The sequence below is a fragment of the Scophthalmus maximus genome, chromosome 13 (genome assembly GCF_022379125.1).
Source record: "Scophthalmus maximus strain ysfricsl-2021 chromosome 13, ASM2237912v1, whole genome shotgun sequence".
Classification (NCBI taxonomy): Eukaryota; Metazoa; Chordata; class Actinopteri; order Pleuronectiformes; family Scophthalmidae; genus Scophthalmus; species Scophthalmus maximus.
Window position 1 is genome coordinate 12,638,194 of NC_061527.1, and position 23,248 is coordinate 12,661,441.

Below are 23,248 nucleotides of genomic sequence, written 5' to 3' on the forward strand. Positions count from 1 at the left end.
CACTTTGTACTTACCAAGGTTAGGAGATCCTGATGAGCCGGTCTTCGGTACAGAATCTCTCTGCATGGAGAAAATAAAAGAAGACAGCTTTTCTCCAAGGCCATTTTCTCAAGCTTTTATCAGCCGAGTGACAGATTAAAGACAAGAAGGCAAAAACCTCAACGCCCTCACTGTACTTTCTTTACAGGAAAGGAGGGACATTGCTTAAAGAGCAAAGTCTATTCCAGGCAGAATCATATTCAGGAGTGGACAAGAAGCACATAATCTTGTCTTAAAAGCACAGGCTGCAAAAAGCGCTCAAAGCTCCCATCCAAATGTGGAATTATGCTGCTCTGTTAAGATCCTTCACAACAATCAAAGGGTTAAAGCTACCCAATAAATGATGCAGCTATAATGTAGATTTGTCATCATAGGAATCTATAGCAAACGACTGCCAATACACTATGCCAAAAAATCATAAATCTTGTTAATCTTTAGTTTCTCTCACTGGAGTTGATTTTATGCTACTTATCCAGCGTCCGACATACTGCAAATACTATTAAGAGGTCAATAACTGGAAAATAGTGGGACGCAGTGCAGTGTTTACCTTATTCTTGCTGCTGGTGCACTCGCCCAGCAGAGACTTGCAGCTCTTGTGAACGTTCACAGCACAATCTGAAAAACAACAGAACAGGAACACACTGGATAAGTGTTGTATTAGTCTTGAGAGACCAATTGTACGGTACACAGAGGCAACAGTGGGGGCGTTTGGGCTGAATATGGATGGTAAACAATGAAATAGCAAACCCAGTATGAGATTGCACAAACAACCCAACTGTTGCTGCAAGTAGTGTTCGAAGCAGAGGGCTGTGATTTAAACAAGACATTGAAAAGAAAAAGAAAAGCCCGTAGGCGCAGATTTTTCAACAGACGATTTCCACAATTGCAATGTCAAGCACTTGTTTTCAGATGAGTATTAGAAAAATGATACTGGGTCTCCCTTTTCCTCAGTAATATGCTTCGCTTTTTACCCCTCACTTTTCTGCCTGTATGGAAAACCAAGCTACTGTTGCCAGGTATAGACAGAGTGACTGATTGTATCTCTGCTGATTAAAACAGATACAAAACAGACATGTTTTGGAAAAAACATGTCTGAGCTCTCCCCCTAATCGTTCTACCCAATCACTGAAAAAGCACCAGAAGACTTTCCTAAGGGACTCGACTGACCAAACAAATTAAGTCTTCACTATGCAAAGTCTCGTCCACCAACCAAGCCTGACGGGGACGAGGATGCAAAATACATAGAGATGTGCGCACGTGCAGAGATGTGTAAAATGAGAGATGGGATCAACAGAATGATTCTTTTTTTGGAGACAGGGGAAAAAATTAAGCTACCCCCCCCCCCCAAAAAAAAATCTACCCACAGGTGACAATAAAATGCATGGTGTAGGTTTTAAAACACTGGTTTTAGTCCAGTGTGTAGGGTTCAGGGGGATCTATGGGCAGAAATGGAATATGATATAAATAATTATTTTCACATCAATGTACAATCGCCTGCAGCGATGAACAGTTGTGTTTTCATGACCTCAGAATAAGCCCTTCATTTCTACATCAAGTGATTTATCCTCCACGAAGAATCTTTTACTATATTGAAAAATAAAAGGGTAAAAAAAAAATTAAATATCTGAAAAATGTATAGTGTTCAGTTATTTGTAAATTTTTATGAGAACAAGGATCTTAATGTTGCAGTTTGTCATTTCCCCATTTTTTCCCTTGTGGAATCAACAGTCCCTGGTCTCTCTCCTCTCTCCCCCATTTCTCTCCTCTCACCCGACCTGTCGATGCAGATGGCCGGCGCCTACAACTGAGTTCTGCTCCGAGAGGTTTCTTCCTGTCAAAAAGGAGTTCCTTCTCTCCGCGGTCGCCAAGTGACTGCTCACTTTGATAACTGTTGCGTTTCTCTGTGACATTGTGGGGTCTCGGCCTCACCATGTAAAGTGCCTTGAGATGATGTATGTTGTGATTTGGCGCTATACAAATGAAAAATTTAATTGGATTTTTATTGGAATTTCAAACTGGACCAGAAACTACTAGTTGAGGCGAATGGCATGGCACCTTTAAAAGCCGGCTCCCCCACAACACTGCCCCTCTACATTCACATGAGCCAAGGGGCATTATTGTGATTGTTTGAATCTTGTTGACAAAGGCTCTGCTTTTGTTAATGACACAGTGCAAATACAACCCATACTAGTAAGTTCCACTAACTGCTACACAGCCTACTGTAAAGGCTTCTTTTGCTTAGTTCCCTTTTGTATGCTGGTACAATGAACATAATGACAAAACACTCCTTCCTGTCCATTAAAAGCATGAACTGCGAGAGACATTATCATTTGGCGAAATGAGGAGGCGATAGAGAAGAGATGAGCGTTGTGTATATAAACAGGTATTAGCATAATCAATCATCATTTCCCCTTCACATGTAAGATCTAGTCGTGACCTAATCTATTATTTCCCCTTCATTCACCTAACCCACTTCTGTCTCCTTCTCTTCAGTAATAAATGAACAGTTTCTGACTGAGCTGGAGTAATAGAAAACTGAAACTGGCTTCTGAATAATCCTCACCAGCAGTGCCGTGTGGCTCTTTGAGTCAGGTCCAGCTGTAGATACAGAGCAGCGCAACATTCGTCCAAAATACCAATTCAAGATCTAATAGTCCTCTTTAGATTACACTCCGTTTTGAAGCCAGAAAGGTGAAAGTGAAAAATTCCTTTAAAAAGGAAAAAAATTGCACTTGAAGTCAGTAAGTCTACGAAACCGTCAGCAGAGTTGCCAGTAAAACCCAGAAATTATGTTCTACCTTGCTCCAACCAAAAATGCAAAACTCCCAATTTCTATGCAAGCCGAGTTCTCAAGACACAAGACAAAAAAAACAAAAACACAGCATACCAACAATGTGCGAGTCTGGCCAGTAAAGTGATGCATCTTCTAACTTCTTACTTAGATCTTCAACAAATACCAAACACACTGACGGGTCAGGGCTGGGGAAAGTATCGCCTAGAACAGGAAAAGATAAGAGGACCTAACAGGCAAGCAGATCTGGATGGAATAAAAGCTGTGACATTACAGCAACATCGGCTCAAGTCATTACTGAAGAACCCAGGAGTAAACACCTTCTTTGTTATACTCAAAAAGGCCTTCCAATTGATTTTTGTTTAACAAAAGATAGATCGATTTCTTTCAAGATAAGAAAGGACACTGTGTAGCCTGTTCACTGATGTCACAGCACAGCTACAGACCGACTCAACGATTGGGTGAAACCTACAGAGATAATAAACCAATGCTGAACCAGAAAATGAGGCACAACCACAGATAAAGGTACATGTAGCTTTGTCATCCGGCCTGGATATACTGTCACTGTGATTTACATCAAGCAGCCCCCGTGGGGAAGTTTCAACCAGCTCTGCCTCTCTTGAAGCAGCGTGATAAAGTCACTCAGTCGTGTCAGCAGCACTGTGGTTGGCAGCTGATCCCCGAGACACTCAGCTCCGTCAAAAACCACCAGCACCACGCCCAACATCTGCTGACTGGTAACTAGCCTATCGCACATGAAGCACACTTGTTGTGCACAGTACGCCACACACTTTGAGCAAGTCACTCGGTGAACCAGAAACACCAACGAGGTCCAGGTCACCGGTGATACTTTCTGATCTCTAAAAAATAATAATAAAGCGAACCAACAAATCAGCGGACAGGTGAAAATAAAATATGAAAACAGGTTTAAAATCACATGGTGGGACTCATCTTACTCTCTTGAGAGAATGGGTTGCACCATGTTATCTCACAGGATGAGGCTGGAATCGTGAGGGTGCCGGAAAGCAACAGGTGGATTCTTCCAGGGAAATGTTACCTCATGGAACAGGATATAATGCTGACAAATTCAAATTCAAGATAGTGAGTGTGTGAAAAGGTGTTTTGCGAGGTTTATCACAGTTACCCTAATAGCTGTATATTTTACATTAATGGTGAAGATGAACCCACATGTTTGGTTGAAGTGTATGGGAAGTGTGAAACAGCATGTCTGACACAGTTTCACGTCAGACAGTGAATGTACAGACACATTTGTACGGTAAATAAAATACATAGGTATGGTTACATTTATATTTCCAGTGGTTTCCTTTCACTATTCTTGGTAGAGATAATAACCATGGTATAACCATGGTATAACCACGTCAAAAGTTGCAAAGACCAACCTGGACGAAAACTACCGCCAATTTTGAAGGTATGACTCTCATACGCAGCAAACCAAAACCTGACGTCGCCTGCGTCCTGTGTGTTCACACATGCGCGATTTATGTGAAGGAGAGGTCGCTTACTTCCGCGAGACAAGAGGGACAAAAACATCAACACTTGGGGCAAACGCTGAGGCAGCCGGCCAAACCATGACATCACCTCGTCAAAGAGAAGGAACTGGGGCTCGGGGAGAGGTTTACTCAGTGAAGCGAAAGCTGTCCACCAGTCACATGTCTCACCCAAAGAGAAGGACCAGCGGCACATAGACAGTACAGGGGGGATGTGGAGGCATATCTAGAGCTAAATGAATCATATTTATATTATATATTTCCAAGTAGTGCCGCAAGACAGGTACTTTTCTGGTAATCAATTGATTTTTTTGTGTGTAAATTGTCAAGCACACATGCCAAATAAAGTTTAGTTCCATTTTTACAAAATGTAACAATTGACTTTTTTTCTTTGTAATATACAGTTTATATTTTTTGCTTTAGCTATTGGTGGGTCACAATAAGCGAGAGGAATAGAGCGGCTGGGGCTGCTGCAAATAACGACAGACGCCATCACCTTTTTTCATCAAATTGGAGGCGAAATGATGATCGACTGAGGGAAACACCGGGCGGATTAATGGACATGTAAACGATCACTAGGTCTCCTATCTTAACCCTCCTCTCTCTGACCAGTCTCGTCCACTATTCAGGACCAGCAGTAGATGACGTTGCCAGAGAACTGCAACACCAGCTGAGAGGAGAACATCTCCCCACTGATCCACCGAGGAGTCCAGTCGAGAGGGCAGCACACACCCGGGGAGCCGCGGGCACGACGGAAGGCAGAACCCCCAGCGATGCGTGGAGGAGTGGAGGGTCGAGGCCCCGGGGTCAGTGGGGGGGGGGGCCGAGCGGCACAGTCAGCCCCATGTGACCCAGTCAAAGAGGAACACATCAGTCCGAGGGGAGAGGTGGAGGAGAGAGGGGACAGGCTGGACGACCAGCCCCCCTCCCTCAGCCTGACACATTCCCAGTGACAAGGCGCGGGTCGAGGGCATCACATCACCTGCCAGGCTGAGGAATGACAAGAATGTGATAACGCACTTTAACACGCAGAGCCAGTTAGCCAGTTAGCTTCGCTGGCTCTCAGAGCCAAGTGTAACGGTTCGACTCGGAGCGCTGTTTCTGACCCTTCCGACCCTTCTGTGACACAGCAAATGTGAATATCAGGACGCGCGCTGTCCCTTGACTTGACCCGCGGCCCGTTGAGAGGCAACACACCCGGGCGGCGACAGCGACGACCGCTCGCCTCGGGTCAATAACGCCAGGCGCCCGCGGGGCTAACGTTAGCTCGAGTTAGCGATCACCTGTTGAGCTTCGCGCTAAAGTCCGCAAACCGCCGGCAGCAGGGACCGACTCGTCCCGGAGCGAATCGAGTTGAACCGACGGCGAAGTTGCGCCACATTCAACCACGAAGAGACACGCGGTGCTCCGTGCGGCCACTTCATATAAACTACCACTTCAAGCTAATTGAGGCTAAACGCTCACTAACCTTGTCTTTCCAATAGACGCGGCTAACAGGCTAACAGCGTTAAGTGGCTAGTGGCTACACGTCCGGTCCAAGTGGCTCCTACGCAGAAACGGACCCGCTGGCGATCGATCGAACGCGGAAGAAAGTTTCGAGGCTGGATCCTGTCGTTGAGACGCCGAGTGCGCGCGGACCACACGCCTCCACTAGAAGAAAACAAAACGCGACGAGCGGTTGATTGGCTCTTATTAGCACCTAGCGGGCTAGCTAGCGGCCAGGGTGCCCGAGGGAGTCCCATTGAGCCAGACAACGGGAGCCGTCCACCTGATCCCGCCTCACGCCGCCTCTTACCGTTCCTCCGCGGCCGCGGTTCGCCGGGATCAGCTGCGGTCCGGGGGGAAGTGTGTTCTGCCCGCGAGCTGCACGGATCACTTCGGCCATCGGGGGATCAGCGGCAACAAGTGCGAGTGTGCCGCATTCTCGGGTTTTGCCCACTTTCGTGTCCTGCGCCGCACTGGGAACAATCTCTGGCACACAAACGACGCATTCCACAGGCTGATCCTCGGCTGAATCCCCACAGGGCTCGCTTCGAATTAAAGGGACACTCACTTGTTATCTCGCGCGCGTGTACATGTGTGTGTGTGTGTGTGTGTGTGTACACACCAAACAACACAAGTGTCCACATTTAGGATGAGTGGAGTTGTGTCTGATGAATGGAGAGACAGACTGAGACAGATGTGTTATCGGTCTCTGGTTCGTGTCCCACAGGAAGCAGTGCAGCCTGAATCACAAGTGGATATGCAGCAGTAGCCCATGTCCTCTGTGTGAAATGTGCCAGAACAACTTTGTTTAATAAGCACACTATTAAAAACAAAACACACATCATACAATCCCTGCCAGACTGTGATATTTATAAATGTCCTACTGTGCACACAATGACCCGCCTCCCCTGCAGAACACAGGGAGCAAGAACAACTTATATGAGGTTCCAGCCATGAAATGATGAGGTGGAAGCACACAATGACTAACCCCTCTCCTCGCACTCCTGCATGTGGTCCAGCAGAGAGAAAATGAAAATGGCTCTGATATTGAGAAGAGTTGTTTCCTCGTTGGAAACTTTCTATGGTGAAGTGAAAGACCACGTGGCTAATGAGAAGACAGTTCTCTGAATTACAGTAACGCCAACAAATGTGTCCACATTGTTGTTCAGGAAATACCCTGTGGGAATTTCAAAAAATATATCACTTTTAAAATAATGTTTTTGTTCTTTGATGAGCAGTTGATCAGGAGAGAATGTCTGCCTTCGAATTCAATATGCAGTTGCCACTGATTAATAATGCTTTATAAACACATATATACTGTATATATAAAAAGATAAAAGATCCAATGTTTAAGTCTGTTATTTTACCAAGAAAGAACATAACTATATTTATTCAAGTACAATTGAATTTGCACTTTGTACCATTAGTACCCTTTTCTGATGCGTTATAGTTGCACTCACGCTTATCTGTCAGCTGCTGTTTCTACATGTAGTTACTTTACAGATTAAACCTTCATGTATAACATAGAATACATTTACAGAATATGATGGATTATATGTTATAGATTAAATTACCTAATTTAATAGAATATAAAGTTGATAAAATGAAATCTGGCTCGACAATTAAAACACTGCTTACACATGAATGCATGTCGTATTCCAATATAATGATAAAATATATAATAAATAAAACAAAAATGGTGCCATGGTGCATATATCCGTTTACCTTTTTGTTATTTTATTTTTACATCTCTACTTGAATGGAATTTTATTTTACACTCAAATTGCTACTGGTATTGCCAATTTTACTTTGGGTAAAAATGTCAATCCTGTTTCCACCACTGTGTGCTCGATTCTATACAACTGCTAAACTTTTGAAGACTTTTACATTGCGGCCATACACCCTATAGTTTGATCAGTGTGGGCAGCAAAGCAGAATGGACATTTAGATTAAAATAATGACAAATAAAATCTTTTTTTCAAATAAAAGTTTTGCAGTTTTGGTATATTACTGTGTATTTTAGCACAACCACTGATAATAATACACAACAACAAGTTTCTGCGAAATTTGAAAAGACTTGATTGAAACTTTTGTCTATTCTGTTGGTAATTAGCCTACTTTCTCAAAGGTATAGTTTATCTCTGAGCTATTCACACTCCTGGGAAAATCAGTCGCCAGCTTGTCATGCAGCCTGAGCTCTCGGATCATAGTTTCTCCACTACGCGCCCCCAGTTTTGCCTCTGTCATCGGGTATAACAGGTTTATCAGTTGACCCGCAAGCTGCATAGGAGCAGAGCAACCATGATAAAAAGAGGAACCACGGGGTGTTGAAATGGCCTGTACAGGTCTCCTCTATGAATGGACGCATACACTGTTATATCCTCAACACACAAAAGAAACGTGAAGAAGAATATTACGAGCCGGACTAACAAGGATAAAATGAGCTGTAGCGGCATGTAAACATCTGTCAGAGGGTGGTTATAATACATCAGATAACAAATCTAAACATGTGAGCATGAGCAAGTTGTGCAACACAGGACACACACATAGTAATGATGTGGCGTGTAAAACAGAGCCCAGAGGGAGTTGCGTCAGTGCTTTTGCATGAAATTCTTTACCGTTTTAAATGATGTTTGAAGAAGGAATGGAAAGAAAACACTTTTCAGCAGAAATGTGCAAAAGAAAAGCCACAGTCAATCTGACGAATGGCACTGCATGTAATGATCACTTTCTGGGTTAAAACGTAGTTGCGAAGACTATATTTTGTTGATTTGATGCTGTAATTTGCAGCACAACAAACATGTCAACATCCATCCATCCATCCATCGTCTACCGCTCTATCCATTGAAGGGTCACGGGGGGCTGGGGCCAGTCCCAGCTAACATTGGGCGGGAGGCGGGGTTCACCCTGGACAGGTCACCAGCCTATCACAGGGCCACATACAGAGACAAACAAACATTCACTCTCACATTCCCACCTACGGTCAATTTAGAGCCTACAATTTACCTAACCCCATTCTGCATGTCTTTGGACTGTGGGAGGAAGCCGGAGAACCAGGAGAGAACCCACGCATACACGGAGAGAACATGCAAACTCCACACAGAAAGGCCCTGGTTGGTTTGAACTGAAATTGGTTGGTTTGAAAACCTTCTTGCTGTCAGGCAAAAGTGCTAACCACTACACCACCGTGCAGCCCAGATGTCAACATGTGTATCGCAATAACGTTGAGTCAGAATTGGTCATGTATTCGGCCTGAAAATTATATCTGGGTGTTTCCTGACAGATTCATGACTGTTTCAGATGTTTTCACACTTAATGGCTGTGTGCGTGTGTGTGTGTGTGTGTGTGTGTGTGTGTGTGTGTGTGCTCAATTACCACAGTACGTGAGTGAGCATGCGTGCGGCAGAATGCGTGTAAATGGATATGAGTCTGTGTGTGAGAGCAACACCTGTGAATGTGTGTCATCCTGAGAACAAGCGTGGGTGTGTGTTCACCTGCAGCTGTGGGGTTACTCACTCATGCACTGCAGGCCATGCTTTTTCTGCAGGGTCTTGCTGCACAGCGAGCAGGTGGCACAGCTGGAAAACGCGCCTGGCACCAAGTAATGCCCACTGCTGCTGCGGCTGCCGCACACTTTCTCTTTGGCTTCCCTCTCCTTTTCTTTCTGCTGCTCTTTCTCTCGGTTCTTACCCTGCAGAGGAACAAGAGAAGCAAACAAAGGAGGGGGTTTATATGCAAATTGGTGTGTTCCCTTTCATCGCAGCGCACACTGCATGGCCGGGTATGACGTCACATAACCACGTTGGAGGCAGGATGTGTAACGGGGTTTGTGTGAGTAGATTAGGGCATTGTGTGTGCAGCCAAGTGTTCACACCTCAGGATTTGGTCTTTGAAAAATAAGTAAATACAGTTCAGCAGAGTGCAACCACTGAAATCACAATTCACATTCTACATTCAAATTTGATGGAGCATCATAACATTTTAAACCCTAAATGTATGTATTTTTCTTACCTTGGGTACTTTACTTATTCACTGGACTTGAACTGGTTGAACATCAATTAAAAAAAAACCTGGAAAAATCGATGTTCTAAAACGTTTGACCGCCCGTGCAGCTAAGGCAGCAGGGCACAGTGTACTATGAGTTCAATGTGAAAACATACACCATTTGCATATGTATATGGGTTTACCTTGTCTTTATTGAAGGAGCCTGTCACTCTGTTCCTCAAAGAGCTAAGAGTCCTCTTCACCTTGGTGCCTTTCTCCACCTTCTCTGTACGATCCTCCTCCTCCTCAGTCCTGATGGAAGTGACGGTGAATTAAAAACTAAAAGGACTTTTTAGTGCAGGTGAAGACGGGACAGTGTTTGTTTTCTGCAAGTTATATGACATGTGTCATAACTGTTGATGAACACATTGACTGGACTGTTTCCATGAGAGGAAACCACATTATTGCAAAACTCTTTCACTGTACTGACACCTTATGTTTCACCTCCTATGGTTGGGTTCATACATAGCTAATCAAGCACCTCTTTGTAGGTACACATAGCAGCCAATTAAAAGACCCCACATAACAATTATGAGTGTGAATGTACAGTACTTACTCATGAGAGAGGAACTCGTACCAGGTGACATTTCCAGAAACTTTGACATCTGACCTGTTGTTCCTCTGTTTCACTCTGTGACAGACAGTGAGATGATTTCAATGCAGCGAGAGAATTGGTTTAAATGGCAAACTGGCCCAAATATGAGCCATATATATACACTCAGATTTTTTAACTCTTTAACTTGTGATCGGAGCCTGTAATCACAGTGCAAGTGAACGGTGTTGAGAATAAGAAAGACGGACAGAAAGAAAGATCTGAGAAGAAAAGATAGTTTAACAGTAAACTAAAGAGATTGAGTTTCACAGTCACTCAAGTTCAATACCAGCTGATGATTTGGTAAAGTAAATCAAATACCTGGCGCTCCCCCGACCTGCTCCAGGTTTAATGACACACGGTGCCAGTGCACAAACAGGCAGATGCAAACGCACACACCGAAACCATGCGTGCACAAACACAGTGCAGTGCTCCCCCTGGCTAAAACGTGACCTGCCCTGCTGCCGCTTTGATGACGGAGTTGACGTTTGAACAGCAGCAGGAGCAAGCAGACCTCCCTCTCCTGTTTACTTACCCATGGTATAACTTTAGCTCCTGCAGAACTTTCTGTACCATCAGCCTAAGACAAACAAGACACTGAGGCTGAGTGGGGGCTCCGGAGGAAGAGGAAAAGAGAGGAGGAGATGACAAGAGAGGAGAAGAGAGGAGGAGAGAGGAGAGGAGGAGAAAGGAGGAGAGAGGAGAGGAGGAGAGGAGAGGAGGAGAGAGGAGGAGAGAGGAGAGGAGGAGAGAGGAGAGGAGAGAGGAGGAGAGAGGAGAGGAGGAGTGAGGAGAGGAGGAGAGAGGAGGAGAGGAGGAGAGAGGAGAGGAGGAGGAGAGAGGAGGAGAGAGGAGGAGTGAGGAGAGAGGAGAGGAGAGAGGAGAGGAGGAGGAGAGAGGAGGAGAGAGGAGGAGTGAGGAGAGAGGAGAGGAGAGAGGAGGAGAGAGGAGAGAGGAGGAGAGAGGAGAGGAGAGAGGAGGAGAGAGGAGAGAGGAGGAGAGAGGAGAGGAGGAGAGAGGAGGAGAGAGGAGAGGAGGAGAGGAGAGGAGGAGAGAGGAGAGGAGAGAGGAGGAGAGAGGAGAGGAGGAGTGAGGAGAGAGGAGAGGAGGAGAGAGGAGAGGAGGAGAAAGGAGGAGAGAGGAGAGGAGAGGAGGAGAGGAGGAGAGAGGAGAGAGGAGGAGAGAGGAGAGAGGAGAGGAGAGAGGAGGAGAGAGGAGAGAGGAGAGAGGAGAGGAGAGAGGAGGAGAGAGGAGAGGAGGAGTGAGGAGGAGTGAGGAGAGGAGGAGTGAGGAGAGGAGGAGAGGAGAGGAGGAGAGAGGAGGAGAGAGGAGAGAGGAGGAGAGAGGAGGAGAGAGGAGGAGAGAGGAGAGGAGGAGAGCGGAGAGAGGAGAGGAGGAGTGAGGAGGAGAGAGGAGGAGAGGAGGAGAGAGGAGAGGAGGAGAGAGGAGAGGAGAGAGGAGGAGAGAGGAGAGGAGGAGTGAGGAGAGGAGGAGAGAGGAGGAGAGGAGGAGAGAGGAGAGGAGGAGGAGAGAGGAGGAGAGAGGAGGAGTGAGGAGAGAGGAGAGGAGAGAGGAGAGGAGGAGGAGAGAGGAGGAGAGAGGAGGAGTGAGGAGAGAGGAGAGGAGAGAGGAGGAGAGAGGAGAGAGGAGGAGAGAGGAGAGGAGAGAGGAGGAGAGAGGAGAGAGGAGGAGAGAGGAGAGGAGGAGAGAGGAGGAGAGAGGAGAGGAGGAGAGGAGAGGAGGAGAGAGGAGAGGAGAGAGGAGGAGAGAGGAGAGGAGGAGTGAGGAGAGAGGAGAGGAGGAGAGAGGAGAGGAGGAGAAAGGAGGAGAGAGGAGAGGAGAGGAGGAGAGGAGGAGAGAGGAGAGAGGAGGAGAGAGGAGAGAGGAGAGGAGAGAGGAGGAGAGAGGAGAGAGGAGAGAGGAGAGGAGAGAGGAGGAGAGAGGAGAGGAGGAGTGAGGAGGAGTGAGGAGAGGAGGAGTGAGGAGAGGAGGAGAGGAGAGGAGGAGAGAGGAGGAGAGAGGAGAGAGGAGGAGAGAGGAGGAGAGAGGAGGAGAGAGGAGAGGAGGAGAGCGGAGAGAGGAGAGGAGGAGTGAGGAGGAGAGAGGAGGAGAGGAGGAGTGAGGAGAGGAGGAGAGGAGAGAGGAGGAGAGAGGAGGAGAGAGGAGGAGAGAGGAGAGAGGAGGAGAGGAGGAGTGAGGAGAGGAGGAGTGAGGAGAGGAGGAGAGGAGAGAGGAGGAGAGAGGAGGAGTGAGGAGAGGAGGAGAGGAGAGAGGAGAGGAGGAGAGAGGAGAGGAGGAGAGGAGAGAGGAGAGGAGAGGAGAGGAGAGAGGAGGAGAGAGGAGGAGAGGAGGAGTGAGGAGAGAGGAGGAGAGGAGGAGAGGAGGAGAGAGGAGGAGAGAGGAGGAGAGGAGGAGTGAGGAGAGGAGGAGTGAGGAGAGGAGGAGAGGAGAGAGGAGAGGAGAGGGTGCGACTGCTGGGAGCTGGGTGTCAAACTGTGATTTAGAGAAAAGTCCTCCCATGTCTGCGGCGTCCACACAATCAGCAGACACACACACACACACACACACACAAGGGGCCATCTAGGGAGCTGGGAGAGAGGACTGTGGGAGGAGAAGGTTGCAGACACATGACATGGAGCAGAAATGTCAGGGGGAAATGGGGGAAGCCCCTCTGATACGATCGCTGTTCCAGACTCTGACAATTTACAACTAAAGAACAGCATGTGTCCTACTGTACTGCACCATTCAAACGCTGCAGGTACTGTACAACTACCACCGACAGTTGCCTCCTGTGACTCAAACCAGAATAACCTTCTTTTTTTTCTTCTTTTTTTAAAAAATCTTCCAAGCATCATTAAAACTTGTACTGCCAAGTCAATCTTAAGTATCCAGAGGAAAAAAAAAATATATTCCACCATGTACTCCAAGACAGGAGGGGCTCTGTGAGTAAGTGATGATGGTGTAGACTTACATATGGCTCTGTCCGTCAGTAGAATGTAGGTTTTCCTCAGGGTCAAACTCCTCTGCTACATGAGAGAAAGAGGAGAAATGGTCAAATACGTCAAAAACAGCTGCCTGCGGAGTGTAAAACACATAAAGTAACATGTACGCTACATGAGAAACACTGAGCCCCACCTCCTGCTGCCCTTGCAGCCTGTTTGGACGTCTGTACAACACGAGAAATGTGTGCAGCACGGGAACACTCGTCCGTGGCGAGGATCTCTGAGCGGGAATACAGCTGTCTGCCAAGCGCACCGCTGGCCTGCAAACACAGAGGAATGATGTAGGACTGGTTGACATGTTTCATTCTTTGTGATGAACATTTGCACGTCCTGCTGTCACAAATACTACACTGGTGCACCAAATGTGTATTAATCTGCAGCTATGGTTCCAAACCACACTCCTATCTGAGTGACATCTATTATAACTACAGCTCCCATCTATCTTAGATCTAGGGAGATCTCATCCCTTTTTCAAAATTAAAGTATATGTTTGTGACCTGTTACCTGTTTAAAGATGGTAGCCCATGGCAGCGACAGATAAGGAAGTTGAAAAGTATTCAGAAACATACAAATGCACAGCTTGGTTTGGTCTTGAGATAAGATTTGTTGTCCGTAACAAAACAATAGAATATCTACAGCCTTATATTTCAAGTATAGTATGTCACTATCTGTTATTACCATGCTAGTGACCCTGGCTCTGGGACAGGGGCCCCTCCGCCTGGGATCATCTCTCTCCTCCACGGGACAGGCTGTGCAGCTCTGCTGCTGGGTGGACTCGAAGAGACTATTCTGTCTCTCCTCATCATCCTCTCTCTCCCCGTCGCTGTCCGTGGCCATGGTATCCAGACTCAGTCTGACAGCACAGCGTAGCAACGAACAAAAAATGAAGGGGGTTAACTATTTCCGAGACATATCAATAATCAAAATATTTGAGCGAGACACTCGATGGCCTGGGTTTATTTTTGTGTTCTTTTTCTGCCATTGTTCAAGTTCAGATGCCAAAATTGTCGAATTCCTTTATTGTCATTGCATGATACACACAACGAAATTCAAGTGCACTGCCTGAAACGGTGCTCAAAATACAGTCACACACTTGCAGCTCACACACGCACAATTAAATTTCTATCATGTAGAAACAAAGAAAGAACTTGAGATGTAAGTTACGAGGAACGTGTGAGGATTTTTTCCATCCATTTTTAACAACCATTCATCTCTCTATCCCTCCATCCATCCTCCATCTTACCTCCTCCCCAGGTTGATGGGGGACACGGGGACGCCCAAGCTGTGCCTTCGAGACGTCGACATGGATCTGACCAGGATAGGAAAGCTGTCCTCGTCTGGCTCCAAATCCATCGTGGTTGGCGCCTTTACTCCCTCTGATCCTGTTCTTCCTTTTGCCGTTTCCCCTGATCCCAACAGTCCACTCAGATTAATCGTCACACTAAGCCCGACTGCGGGGCCTGAGGAGTCACCGCTGTCAATGACACAACCTGGCAGTAGCTTAGGACTGAGCTGAGTGACCACGAGGCTGCGATGAGGTTCCTCCGCAGGCGGTTTACAGCAGGGCAGTGATGGTGCATTGACTCGAGGGGAGAGAGTGGTCAGGGAAGTCTGCGCAGGCAGGTCGATGGCACGAGGGTCTGCGTTTAAAACCACCTGTCGGCTCTCTGGGACCGTGCTCACTGTGGACGTAGCAGACTGTGAAGCCGGTGGGCCTCCCTCCAGGTCTTTGAAGTACTCAGAGTCTCTGAGAGAGGAGCTGAAGCCAAGCAGGTCTTCCACGCTGCTCCCCACCTCCACGCCGGGGCAGTCGTAGTCACTGACTACTGAACACGCATCCTGCAAGTCAGCAAGGGACGCGGGGAGGAGTAATTAGGGCCATGGACATTTTTTGGAAAAGAATGAGGAGGGAGGGGAAAAAACCCATAATAGACATGGAGAACAGGGTTAAACAAGGTATTCTGAGCATTGGCCACTATTAAAGATTCAAGTAAAGAGTAAGAAGAACAGTCTGCAGTGAGAATACTAACAGTGATGATGAGAATGCTTATCATGTTTGCCATCTTATTTAAGAGGGTTAGCATACGAACCAAGTACAGATGAGGCTATTTATAATTTTGAAAAAGTTAAAATTTAACCTGACGATGCCGCTAGCTGGAAGGTCAGGGCATCAAAGTTGTCATACTATATACTTTTCTATAAAAAATACAAAATGTGAACGTCATGGTGGCACTAGGAGAGACGTCCAGGAATCACCAAAGTCATCAGCATTTATACACTATGGGAACCTTCAATATCCACTGCAAATGTCATGGCAATCTGTCCAGATCTAGTCAAGATATTTCACTTAAAACTGCAAAATGTCAAGCTCATGGTGGCCCTGTGCTTTTGCTAATCCATGTGGCAGTTGTTGAGATCTTTCAGTCTGACCAACCAGCAGACCGACGTTGACGTCCCGAGAGCCACGCAGTGAGTGTGGCTAAAAAGGAAAATATAGAGCTTTACCTGGTCGTCACTGGTGTCACCAAAGAAGACGTCCTCGGCGATAGAGGCAGGTGATGGTGAGGGGGAAGATCTTTTCCAGATGGGAACAGGAGGCTGGACACTGACTCGGGCACTGGGAGGGCCACAGGGCAAACTGCATGGCTTGCACTCCGATGCTGAAAGATAATGGATGGTGATTTTTTTTTGTTGTGGGTTAAAAACAGTTCTTTGAAATGCGAAAAAAAAAATCAACAAGGAGAAAAAGAAGACAGAGAAAGACAGAGGTAGCTGGATTCGACAGCTGAACAACACCTGCGTTTTCAATTTCGGGGATTTTGTGTATGACGAGGGAAAGAGCTCCGGAGCAGCCCCTGCTCCAGCCTCTCACCCAGAGCTCCTTTACGTTTCCATTGCATAAACAGATTTCTTGATTCACATGATGCCACAAACCACAGTCACCACTGGCAACTGCTCGGTGAGCCAGCGTTAGTCTCCATGTCGGTGGTGCAGAGCCAGATATTATTCACTCACCGAGCTTGCAGCGGCCTGAGAAGCTGCTCGCTTGCAGTAAATAACCTAACATATAATAATAAGTATACGCACTACGGAGGAGATCTATGTTACAATGGCAAAGTGAGTCTGGTAATATGCGTTTGAGGTTACAAAGTGTGTCATTGAAACATTTTTTTGCGTTTAAAAAAAATAATCCTGTCAGTGTCTTGTGGTGTCTGAAAAGCCTGTTAAGACGTCTGAGTGTGTCGTGTTCACTGGTCGGGTTTCAGCCACGCCGCGAGCATCTGAGCAGGGGGGAGCCACAGACGACAGGTTACATAACCCACATTTCGTAAAGGACGCCTCCTGTGAACCCAAACCTTAGCCTAATCCAGCCTGGCTCCACGGGGCCTGACTCAACTCTCCTTCAACACACATGGCCCTGTTTCTTTTCCACAGTGAAGGTTTCGTTTTCTCTACATGTTAACTATTAAAATGCAGAGTACATGTCCTACGGTTGCTGGGCGTGAGGCGGCACCGCACGGTGGACTATGGGGCAGAAAAAAGAATGGAATGGAGATGTCAATTGTTTTCCACTGTTTCAATTTATTAAGGTTTCTGCACTGATTCAATTTTTCACCACACACAGACAATGTAACAGACTGCAACCATAATAATGACATATTCAACCTTCAACTGACACCACTTGCAATCAATCGGAGTCATCCTGCTGTCCACCTGACCGAGAAAGTCAGATATTCATACTTGTTATACCTCCAGTTTGGTCTCTAACAACTGTGTATGCCCATGTTGCTGCCACTACTTGAAACTATTGGATGTCATCCCACCTATTGCTTTGAGTTATATGAAAAGCACAGATGGTGGCCAATGGCGTCTAGGAGGCATCAGCACAACTGTGTTTTCATTTGTAAGGTCTTATTTACAGTGTGTTGTCAAGATGTTTAAAGTGGAAATAGACAACTTTTTGGCTTAATCTCGTTCTCCTGGTATCTATCCCCACGTTAATGGTAGACGGTGGAAGAGACAAAAGCAACTCAACCTCGCAAGATGAAAAGAATACCGAAGACGGGGGAGCAAAAGCAGGTGAAGAGGGAGGGTTAAAGAAAAATGAGATAAATCCTGAGTGAAAGTCAGATGGAGCCAGGCCATGACCATAACGCTGCTGCTAGTTAACGCTAGGAGCCAGAAGTGGGAGCTTCAATGTGCATACTCCTTTTTTCTCCTCTGTTATCTCCAAAGTGGTGTAGACAACTTCCTCAGGGGCTGCTCTGAGGAAAAGTGACCCTGAAACCCCCAGGGGCACGAAAGTTGTCTGCAATGTAGTTGAGATCCTGAATTCCTGCCAACCATCCGATGAACCAACCAACCAACAAACCAACCAACCAACCAAACAACTAACCAACCAACCAACAAACCAACCAACCAACCAAACAATCGACGAACCAACCAACCAACCAACCAACCAACCAACCAACCAACCAACCAACAAACCAACCAACCAACCAAACAATCGACGAACCAACCAACCAACCAACCAACCAACCAACCAACCAACCAACCGATGAACCAACCGACCAACCAACCAACCAACCAACCAACCAACCAACCAACCAACCAACCAACCGATGAACCAACCGACCAACCAACCAACCAACCAACCAACCAACCAACCAACCAACCAACCAACCGACCAACCAACCAAACAACCAAACAACCAACCAACCAAACAAACAACCAACCAACCAACCAACCAAACAACCAAACAACCAACCAACCAAACAAACAACCAACCAAACAACCAACCAACCAACCAACCAAACAATCGACGAACCAACCAACCAACCAACCAACAACCAACCAACCAAACAACCAAACAACTGACGAACCAACCGACTAACCAACCAAACAACCAAACAACCAACCAACCAAACAACTACCAAACTAACTAACTACCAAACCAATTAACTCCTAAACTAACATCACAACAAGTACATTTGAAACGTAAAAACAGAGTTAAGCTTGATCCAGACTCTGAGAGTCTCCCACTACAGATCTCTCAATGCCTCTCTGTCAGTTTCCATGTGATATCACCGACGAACGATGACCTTTCAGCGGGGGAGCTCAGGTGGAGCTGTGCAGTGAGAGAAAACGCAGACAGGCCAAACTCTCTGAGTCCTGCACCGTGTCCGGCTGTAAAGCGACAGCATCCACTAGCCCTTTTCAGTGCGGCAGCCAGGGATGCTCTCACATAAACAGACACACAGACACGCTGTAGATCTATTTTCTATATTTCTAAATCATCGTCTGTTGCAGTGTCCCCTCCGGAGGGAGAGTGCGCCTGCATCCAAATCCCTCTTGTGTTAAGTGTAAACTTAGACACTCTGCAGAGCTGCTGTAGCCTTTTATGGTTGGCCTCTCCTATCTCCTAATACATCACACACGGATGAAACATTAGTGAGTCTGTGTGTGTGTGTGTGTGTGTGTGTGTGTCCATAACCGTTCTGGCACTGTCACGGTCACAGTCAGCTGTTTTCTCCACCATCTGGTTTTACGTAACAAAGGGTGGTCTGCTGCTAAAACTAATCACTATTATCACCCAATTAATCATCAATGACTCTCGCCAAAACTCTAACCTTCATACTTTATACCATAACTGTTTTACCTCTACACTGTAATTGAACGACTAACATTAGGTAAGTAATTGCAAAGAGGATATCTCACTTCTGTTGCGCTCAAGTTTTGGCTAATTTATCTCCCATTAAGTGTTTTTGCAGATTTCTTATTCGATAAATAGCCTATAATTAATCAGAATAAATAAAGATATAATTCAGAATAAATAAACTGACTTCATGCAGTTATAAAAGTTAAACCATGTTGTTGAGGATTGTTCTTCAGACTACACTTTAAATGATTGATATAGTAAAGCAGGGTTTTCTTATTTTAGTCCTCTGAATTATTGAACAATTATGTGTATTGTTAAAACTGAAAGAAGAAAGCAGTTTCAATGAAGTGGACACAACTTTGAATCAAAACAACATTAAAAAGTACTTTTTAATAGAACGGTATAAGAGAATTGTACTTTTAATTATGCAGATTGTGAATGACAAACTGTCTCAATGTGTGACACTTTAGTGGTCTGACAGGTCATGTGAAAATTGACCATGTGTGACAAGAAATGTGACAAGAGGGAAACAAGTGCACGTGTCTGTACATACAGTAAGTAAGTGCCCAAAGCTGCATGATAATCACAAGAGGAACTTTGGCATCATATGATGTGGTCAGTTGATTATTTACACTAAACAGAATGAGTTATTACAATGCGCCATGATTCAAACACTTAATTCAGATGTGCTCTTCACAAAGACTCTGGTACAATTAACACATTTCTCAGAATAGATGAGGTCATACTGATGCGGCACGCACGCACACACACACACACACACACACACACACACACACACACACACACTCACACACACACACACACACAGAGGAAAAAATCTGCCCAGCCACAGAAACCACTTATGACATGATTAGAATCACACATAAAATAAACATATTATTCAATACAATATTTTATGGAGCACTTTGCTTCTAAGACAAAGGTCATGGTGTGTGTGTGTGCGTGTGTGCGCGTGTGAACAGAACACAGAGGCTGTTAGATCTGAGATTGAAGCACAGATCAAAGCAGCTGTCATCTTGCAGATCATCTTTGATCAGACATGCTACTAGACTCTTGACTGCTCTCTCAGAGTGCCGAGCTACACAGACACTACAGCTGAAGCAAAATGGAAGCATCCTACGTGGCTTCTTGGTGTCTTACAGGTTAGCAGGACGTGGGAACAGAGCGCATGAAAAAAGCTCAAGTTCTGTGTGTAGTAGATCTATGGTGTGCACCAAGCTCCACTCCTCATGTCTCCTCAAGGGATCATATGCAACATCAGACCTCATTTAAATAAACTGTAGCAGCTCTATAGACACAAAATGAGAAAAAAGTTTTCAAATTGTGACATTTGTGCGTCCTCACACCTTATACAACTCACCCCGGTCTGACATGACTCACTAAACGTTGCAGCAAACTGTCACCTGAAATACTGCAACCATCATTCACCGCAAACCCCAATCAGCTCAAAACACTGAACGATATTTCAAGAGAAGGTCTGAATGGGAGTTACGAAGAAGAGAAACCAACAAAGAGCCAAGCGGCACACTACCACAACATCCAAAGGTCACAGCCAGTCCAAAACCTCTGCTGGACGTCTTCTGTCTATCCACTTTTTTACTCTGTGATGTCCAACACACCACCTTCAAACCCCCCCCCCCCCCCCACACACACACACACACACACATCTGTAAGTAGATTCATTCCGTACCTCTCTTCAAGGACCATCTCTTCATCCAGAGTTTGGAGAAGGAGGGCCAGGAGTTGTTAAGAGGAGAGTCCGCCATAGGAGCAGCGCAGTGGGGAGGCCAGCTGGAACTGGAGCTGGCTCACACTGGAGCTCTGGCACCAAGCGAGAGGTGGTGGTGGAGGGAGGGAGGGGAGAGAGACAGAGAGTACAAGGCTGGAATCAGGGAGCTGTTGGTTGGGGATTACCTCCCCAGAGATGCCAGTGAAGTGAGAGAGAGAGAGGGAGAGGGAGAGAGAGAGAGAGAGGGAGAGAGAGAGAGAAATTAGAGAGAGAGAGAGAGAAATTAGAGAGAGAGAGAGAGGGAGAGAGAGAGAGAAATTAGAGAGAGAGGGAGAGAGAGAGAGAAATTAGAGAGAGAGGGAGAGAGAGAGAGAAATTAGAGAGAGAAAAATTAGAGAGAGAAAGAGAGAGGGAAAATGAGAAAGAGAGAGAGAGGGATTAGAGAGAGAAAAGGAGAGAGAGAAATTAGAGAGAGAAAGAGAGAGAGAGAGAGACAAAAGGTGACAGTGGGAGGAGAGGGAGGCATTGAAGATGAAGTTGTAGAAGTTTCTCGGGAAAAGTCTTATTTTCCTGTTTGAAGAACTCTAAAACCGTCCTCAGGAGCAGATAACAACTAGAAATACGCGCCACTGCTCTTTTTTGGGGAGTAACTTTACTTTTCTAAGTTTATGAAGAGAAAAGCAGCAGAACATATTGTTGCAGTAGTAGTTTTGTGAGCCGATTGCAATGACAAGCAAGAGGGGGGAGATGGTCTGATGGTCCGAGAGACTAATGGAATGAGGAGCAGAAACTGAAAAAGAGAAGTACACGCAGTGCAAGTGTCGGGCAGGGTGGTGTTTTCCTTCTTATTCTGAGTCACATGGAGACCGAACAGCACGTCTTCTCTTCATGCTTTTGAAAGACAAAGTCTTTCAAAAAAAAAAAAGGCCCTAAAAAGAAACTGCAGCCACACAACAACAGTGCAGAAGAGAGGACGTGTCTCTGCTCCGGCTCCCAGTCACAGGGTGAGAGACTGTGTGAGCACGGATGACTGTCAAGTTCAGCTCAGTGCACGTCAAGTGGAAAAAAAGTCTCCCAACTTTCCCACAGACATGAGAAGAAGAACACACGGGCACCGGGGGGAAAGTTGGACGTACAGTAAGTGTAAAAACAAAGCAGTGTACTGCAGCGCCTCGTATCGCAGACAGTCCATCAGCACATGCAGAGGAATGAAGTGGGCCCTTGTGTGGCCAGTGTGGCCAGAACCCAGAGAGGCAACAGAGACTCCACTTACCTTGGATGGAAGGGAACAGGTGGCCGCATTAAATCCTTTATTCTGAGCATCAGAATAAAACCAAAGAAGAGGAGAAGAACTGGGTTCTAAAAATCCTTCCGGTCTGACTGTGTGTGTGTGTGTGTGTGTGTCCTCGCAGAGAGAGTCGGCAGTCAGCCTCAAACCCCGCTTCCTCTTTTTTTTCTCAGACTGTGCAGCCGAGGACAAAAGTGATGCTGATTGGCCCGTGCATTCGGTTTCACACATCACTGCTGCTTCGGCAAAAAAAAGAAAAAGAGCACAGGCCCTGGCAGCTCACATGCTCGACGGCAGCACAAGCACTGAAGTTTTGAAGCGGAGTCCACGATGAGTGAGCAGGTTTACTGGCGATTGACCTTTGCTCTGACCTCGCACTCTGAAATAACATCAAGTTGTGCTGTTGCTGAAGTGAGCTGGAACTAAAAGGGGACGTCCCACTCATGACTGGACACCAGCCAGAGAGATGAAGCGTTATCTCATGACTCTCATTGAGTCCGTTGTTCTCTCTGCGTCTTCACACTCATTTGCACAGTGTTTGAGAAACAGGGTCAGAGGTCACGAAGTGCGCTCGTGGTGGTTCCAGTCGGAGCCTAAGTTCAGCGTGCTGTTGTGAGCGGCGATGCTCACAATGAACGAGCTGATGCAGGTCCTGGTGGGTTCACTGACAGTGCGGGGGCAAAACACATTTACAATTTGTGGTGTTGTTTCAACGAAACAAAGCAGACAAACACTGGACATGCAGTGTGTTGCAGTTTATTCTAAATATAATATAAATATATACTTATGAAATTGACCAGATGGAAGTCTGTTTATGTCATACTTTGTCTTGCAGTTGTACAGTTATAGTTGTGTGTACACTGTAAGAGAAGCAGGCTGAAAAAGAAATAGAGGAAAAACACTCAGGAGTCCACGGCTGAACCACAACGAAGTGTGGCTGTGAAAACACAGCACGTCAGATATCACGTCAATATATGTACAGCTGTCAAACGTGTCGGATGAAAAGTCCCTGCAGAGTAAAATAAAATGAAAATACAAAAAGCCAAATCGACAATACTTCCTGCTTCCCTTCTGCTGGTACAAAAAAAAC

The 23,248-nt window shown here is 46.1% G+C and overlaps 1 protein-coding gene across 2 annotated transcripts in view; it reads right to left on the reverse strand.

Moving 5' to 3' along the window:
- arhgef18b (rho/rac guanine nucleotide exchange factor (GEF) 18b) overlaps positions 1–23,164 on the reverse strand; it is a 43,497-nt gene extending 20,333 nt beyond the window's left edge. The window contains exons 1-13 of one of the 2 annotated variants that reach the window (XM_035647754.2): positions 22,144–23,164; positions 20,832–20,962; positions 15,967–16,121; positions 14,705–15,300; positions 14,140–14,314; positions 13,595–13,721; positions 13,431–13,485; positions 10,995–11,039; positions 10,424–10,498; positions 10,011–10,119; positions 9,340–9,514; positions 587–654; positions 15–60 (exon numbers count right to left, since the gene is read on the reverse strand). In XM_035647754.2, coding sequence (XP_035503647.2) covers positions 15–60; positions 587–654; positions 9,340–9,514; positions 10,011–10,119; positions 10,424–10,498; positions 10,995–11,039; positions 13,431–13,485; positions 13,595–13,721; positions 14,140–14,314; positions 14,705–15,300; positions 15,967–16,121; positions 20,832–20,907 — 1,702 coding nt within the window. In that variant the 5' untranslated portion in view covers positions 20,908–20,962; positions 22,144–23,164. The remainder of the gene's footprint in view (positions 1–14; positions 61–586; positions 655–9,339; positions 9,515–10,010; positions 10,120–10,423; positions 10,499–10,994; positions 11,040–13,430; positions 13,486–13,594; positions 13,722–14,139; positions 14,315–14,704; positions 15,301–15,966; positions 16,122–20,831; positions 20,963–22,143) is intronic. The other variant, XM_035647755.2, reaches the window with a different exon arrangement.
- Between the last annotated feature and the right edge of the window lie 84 nt (positions 23,165–23,248).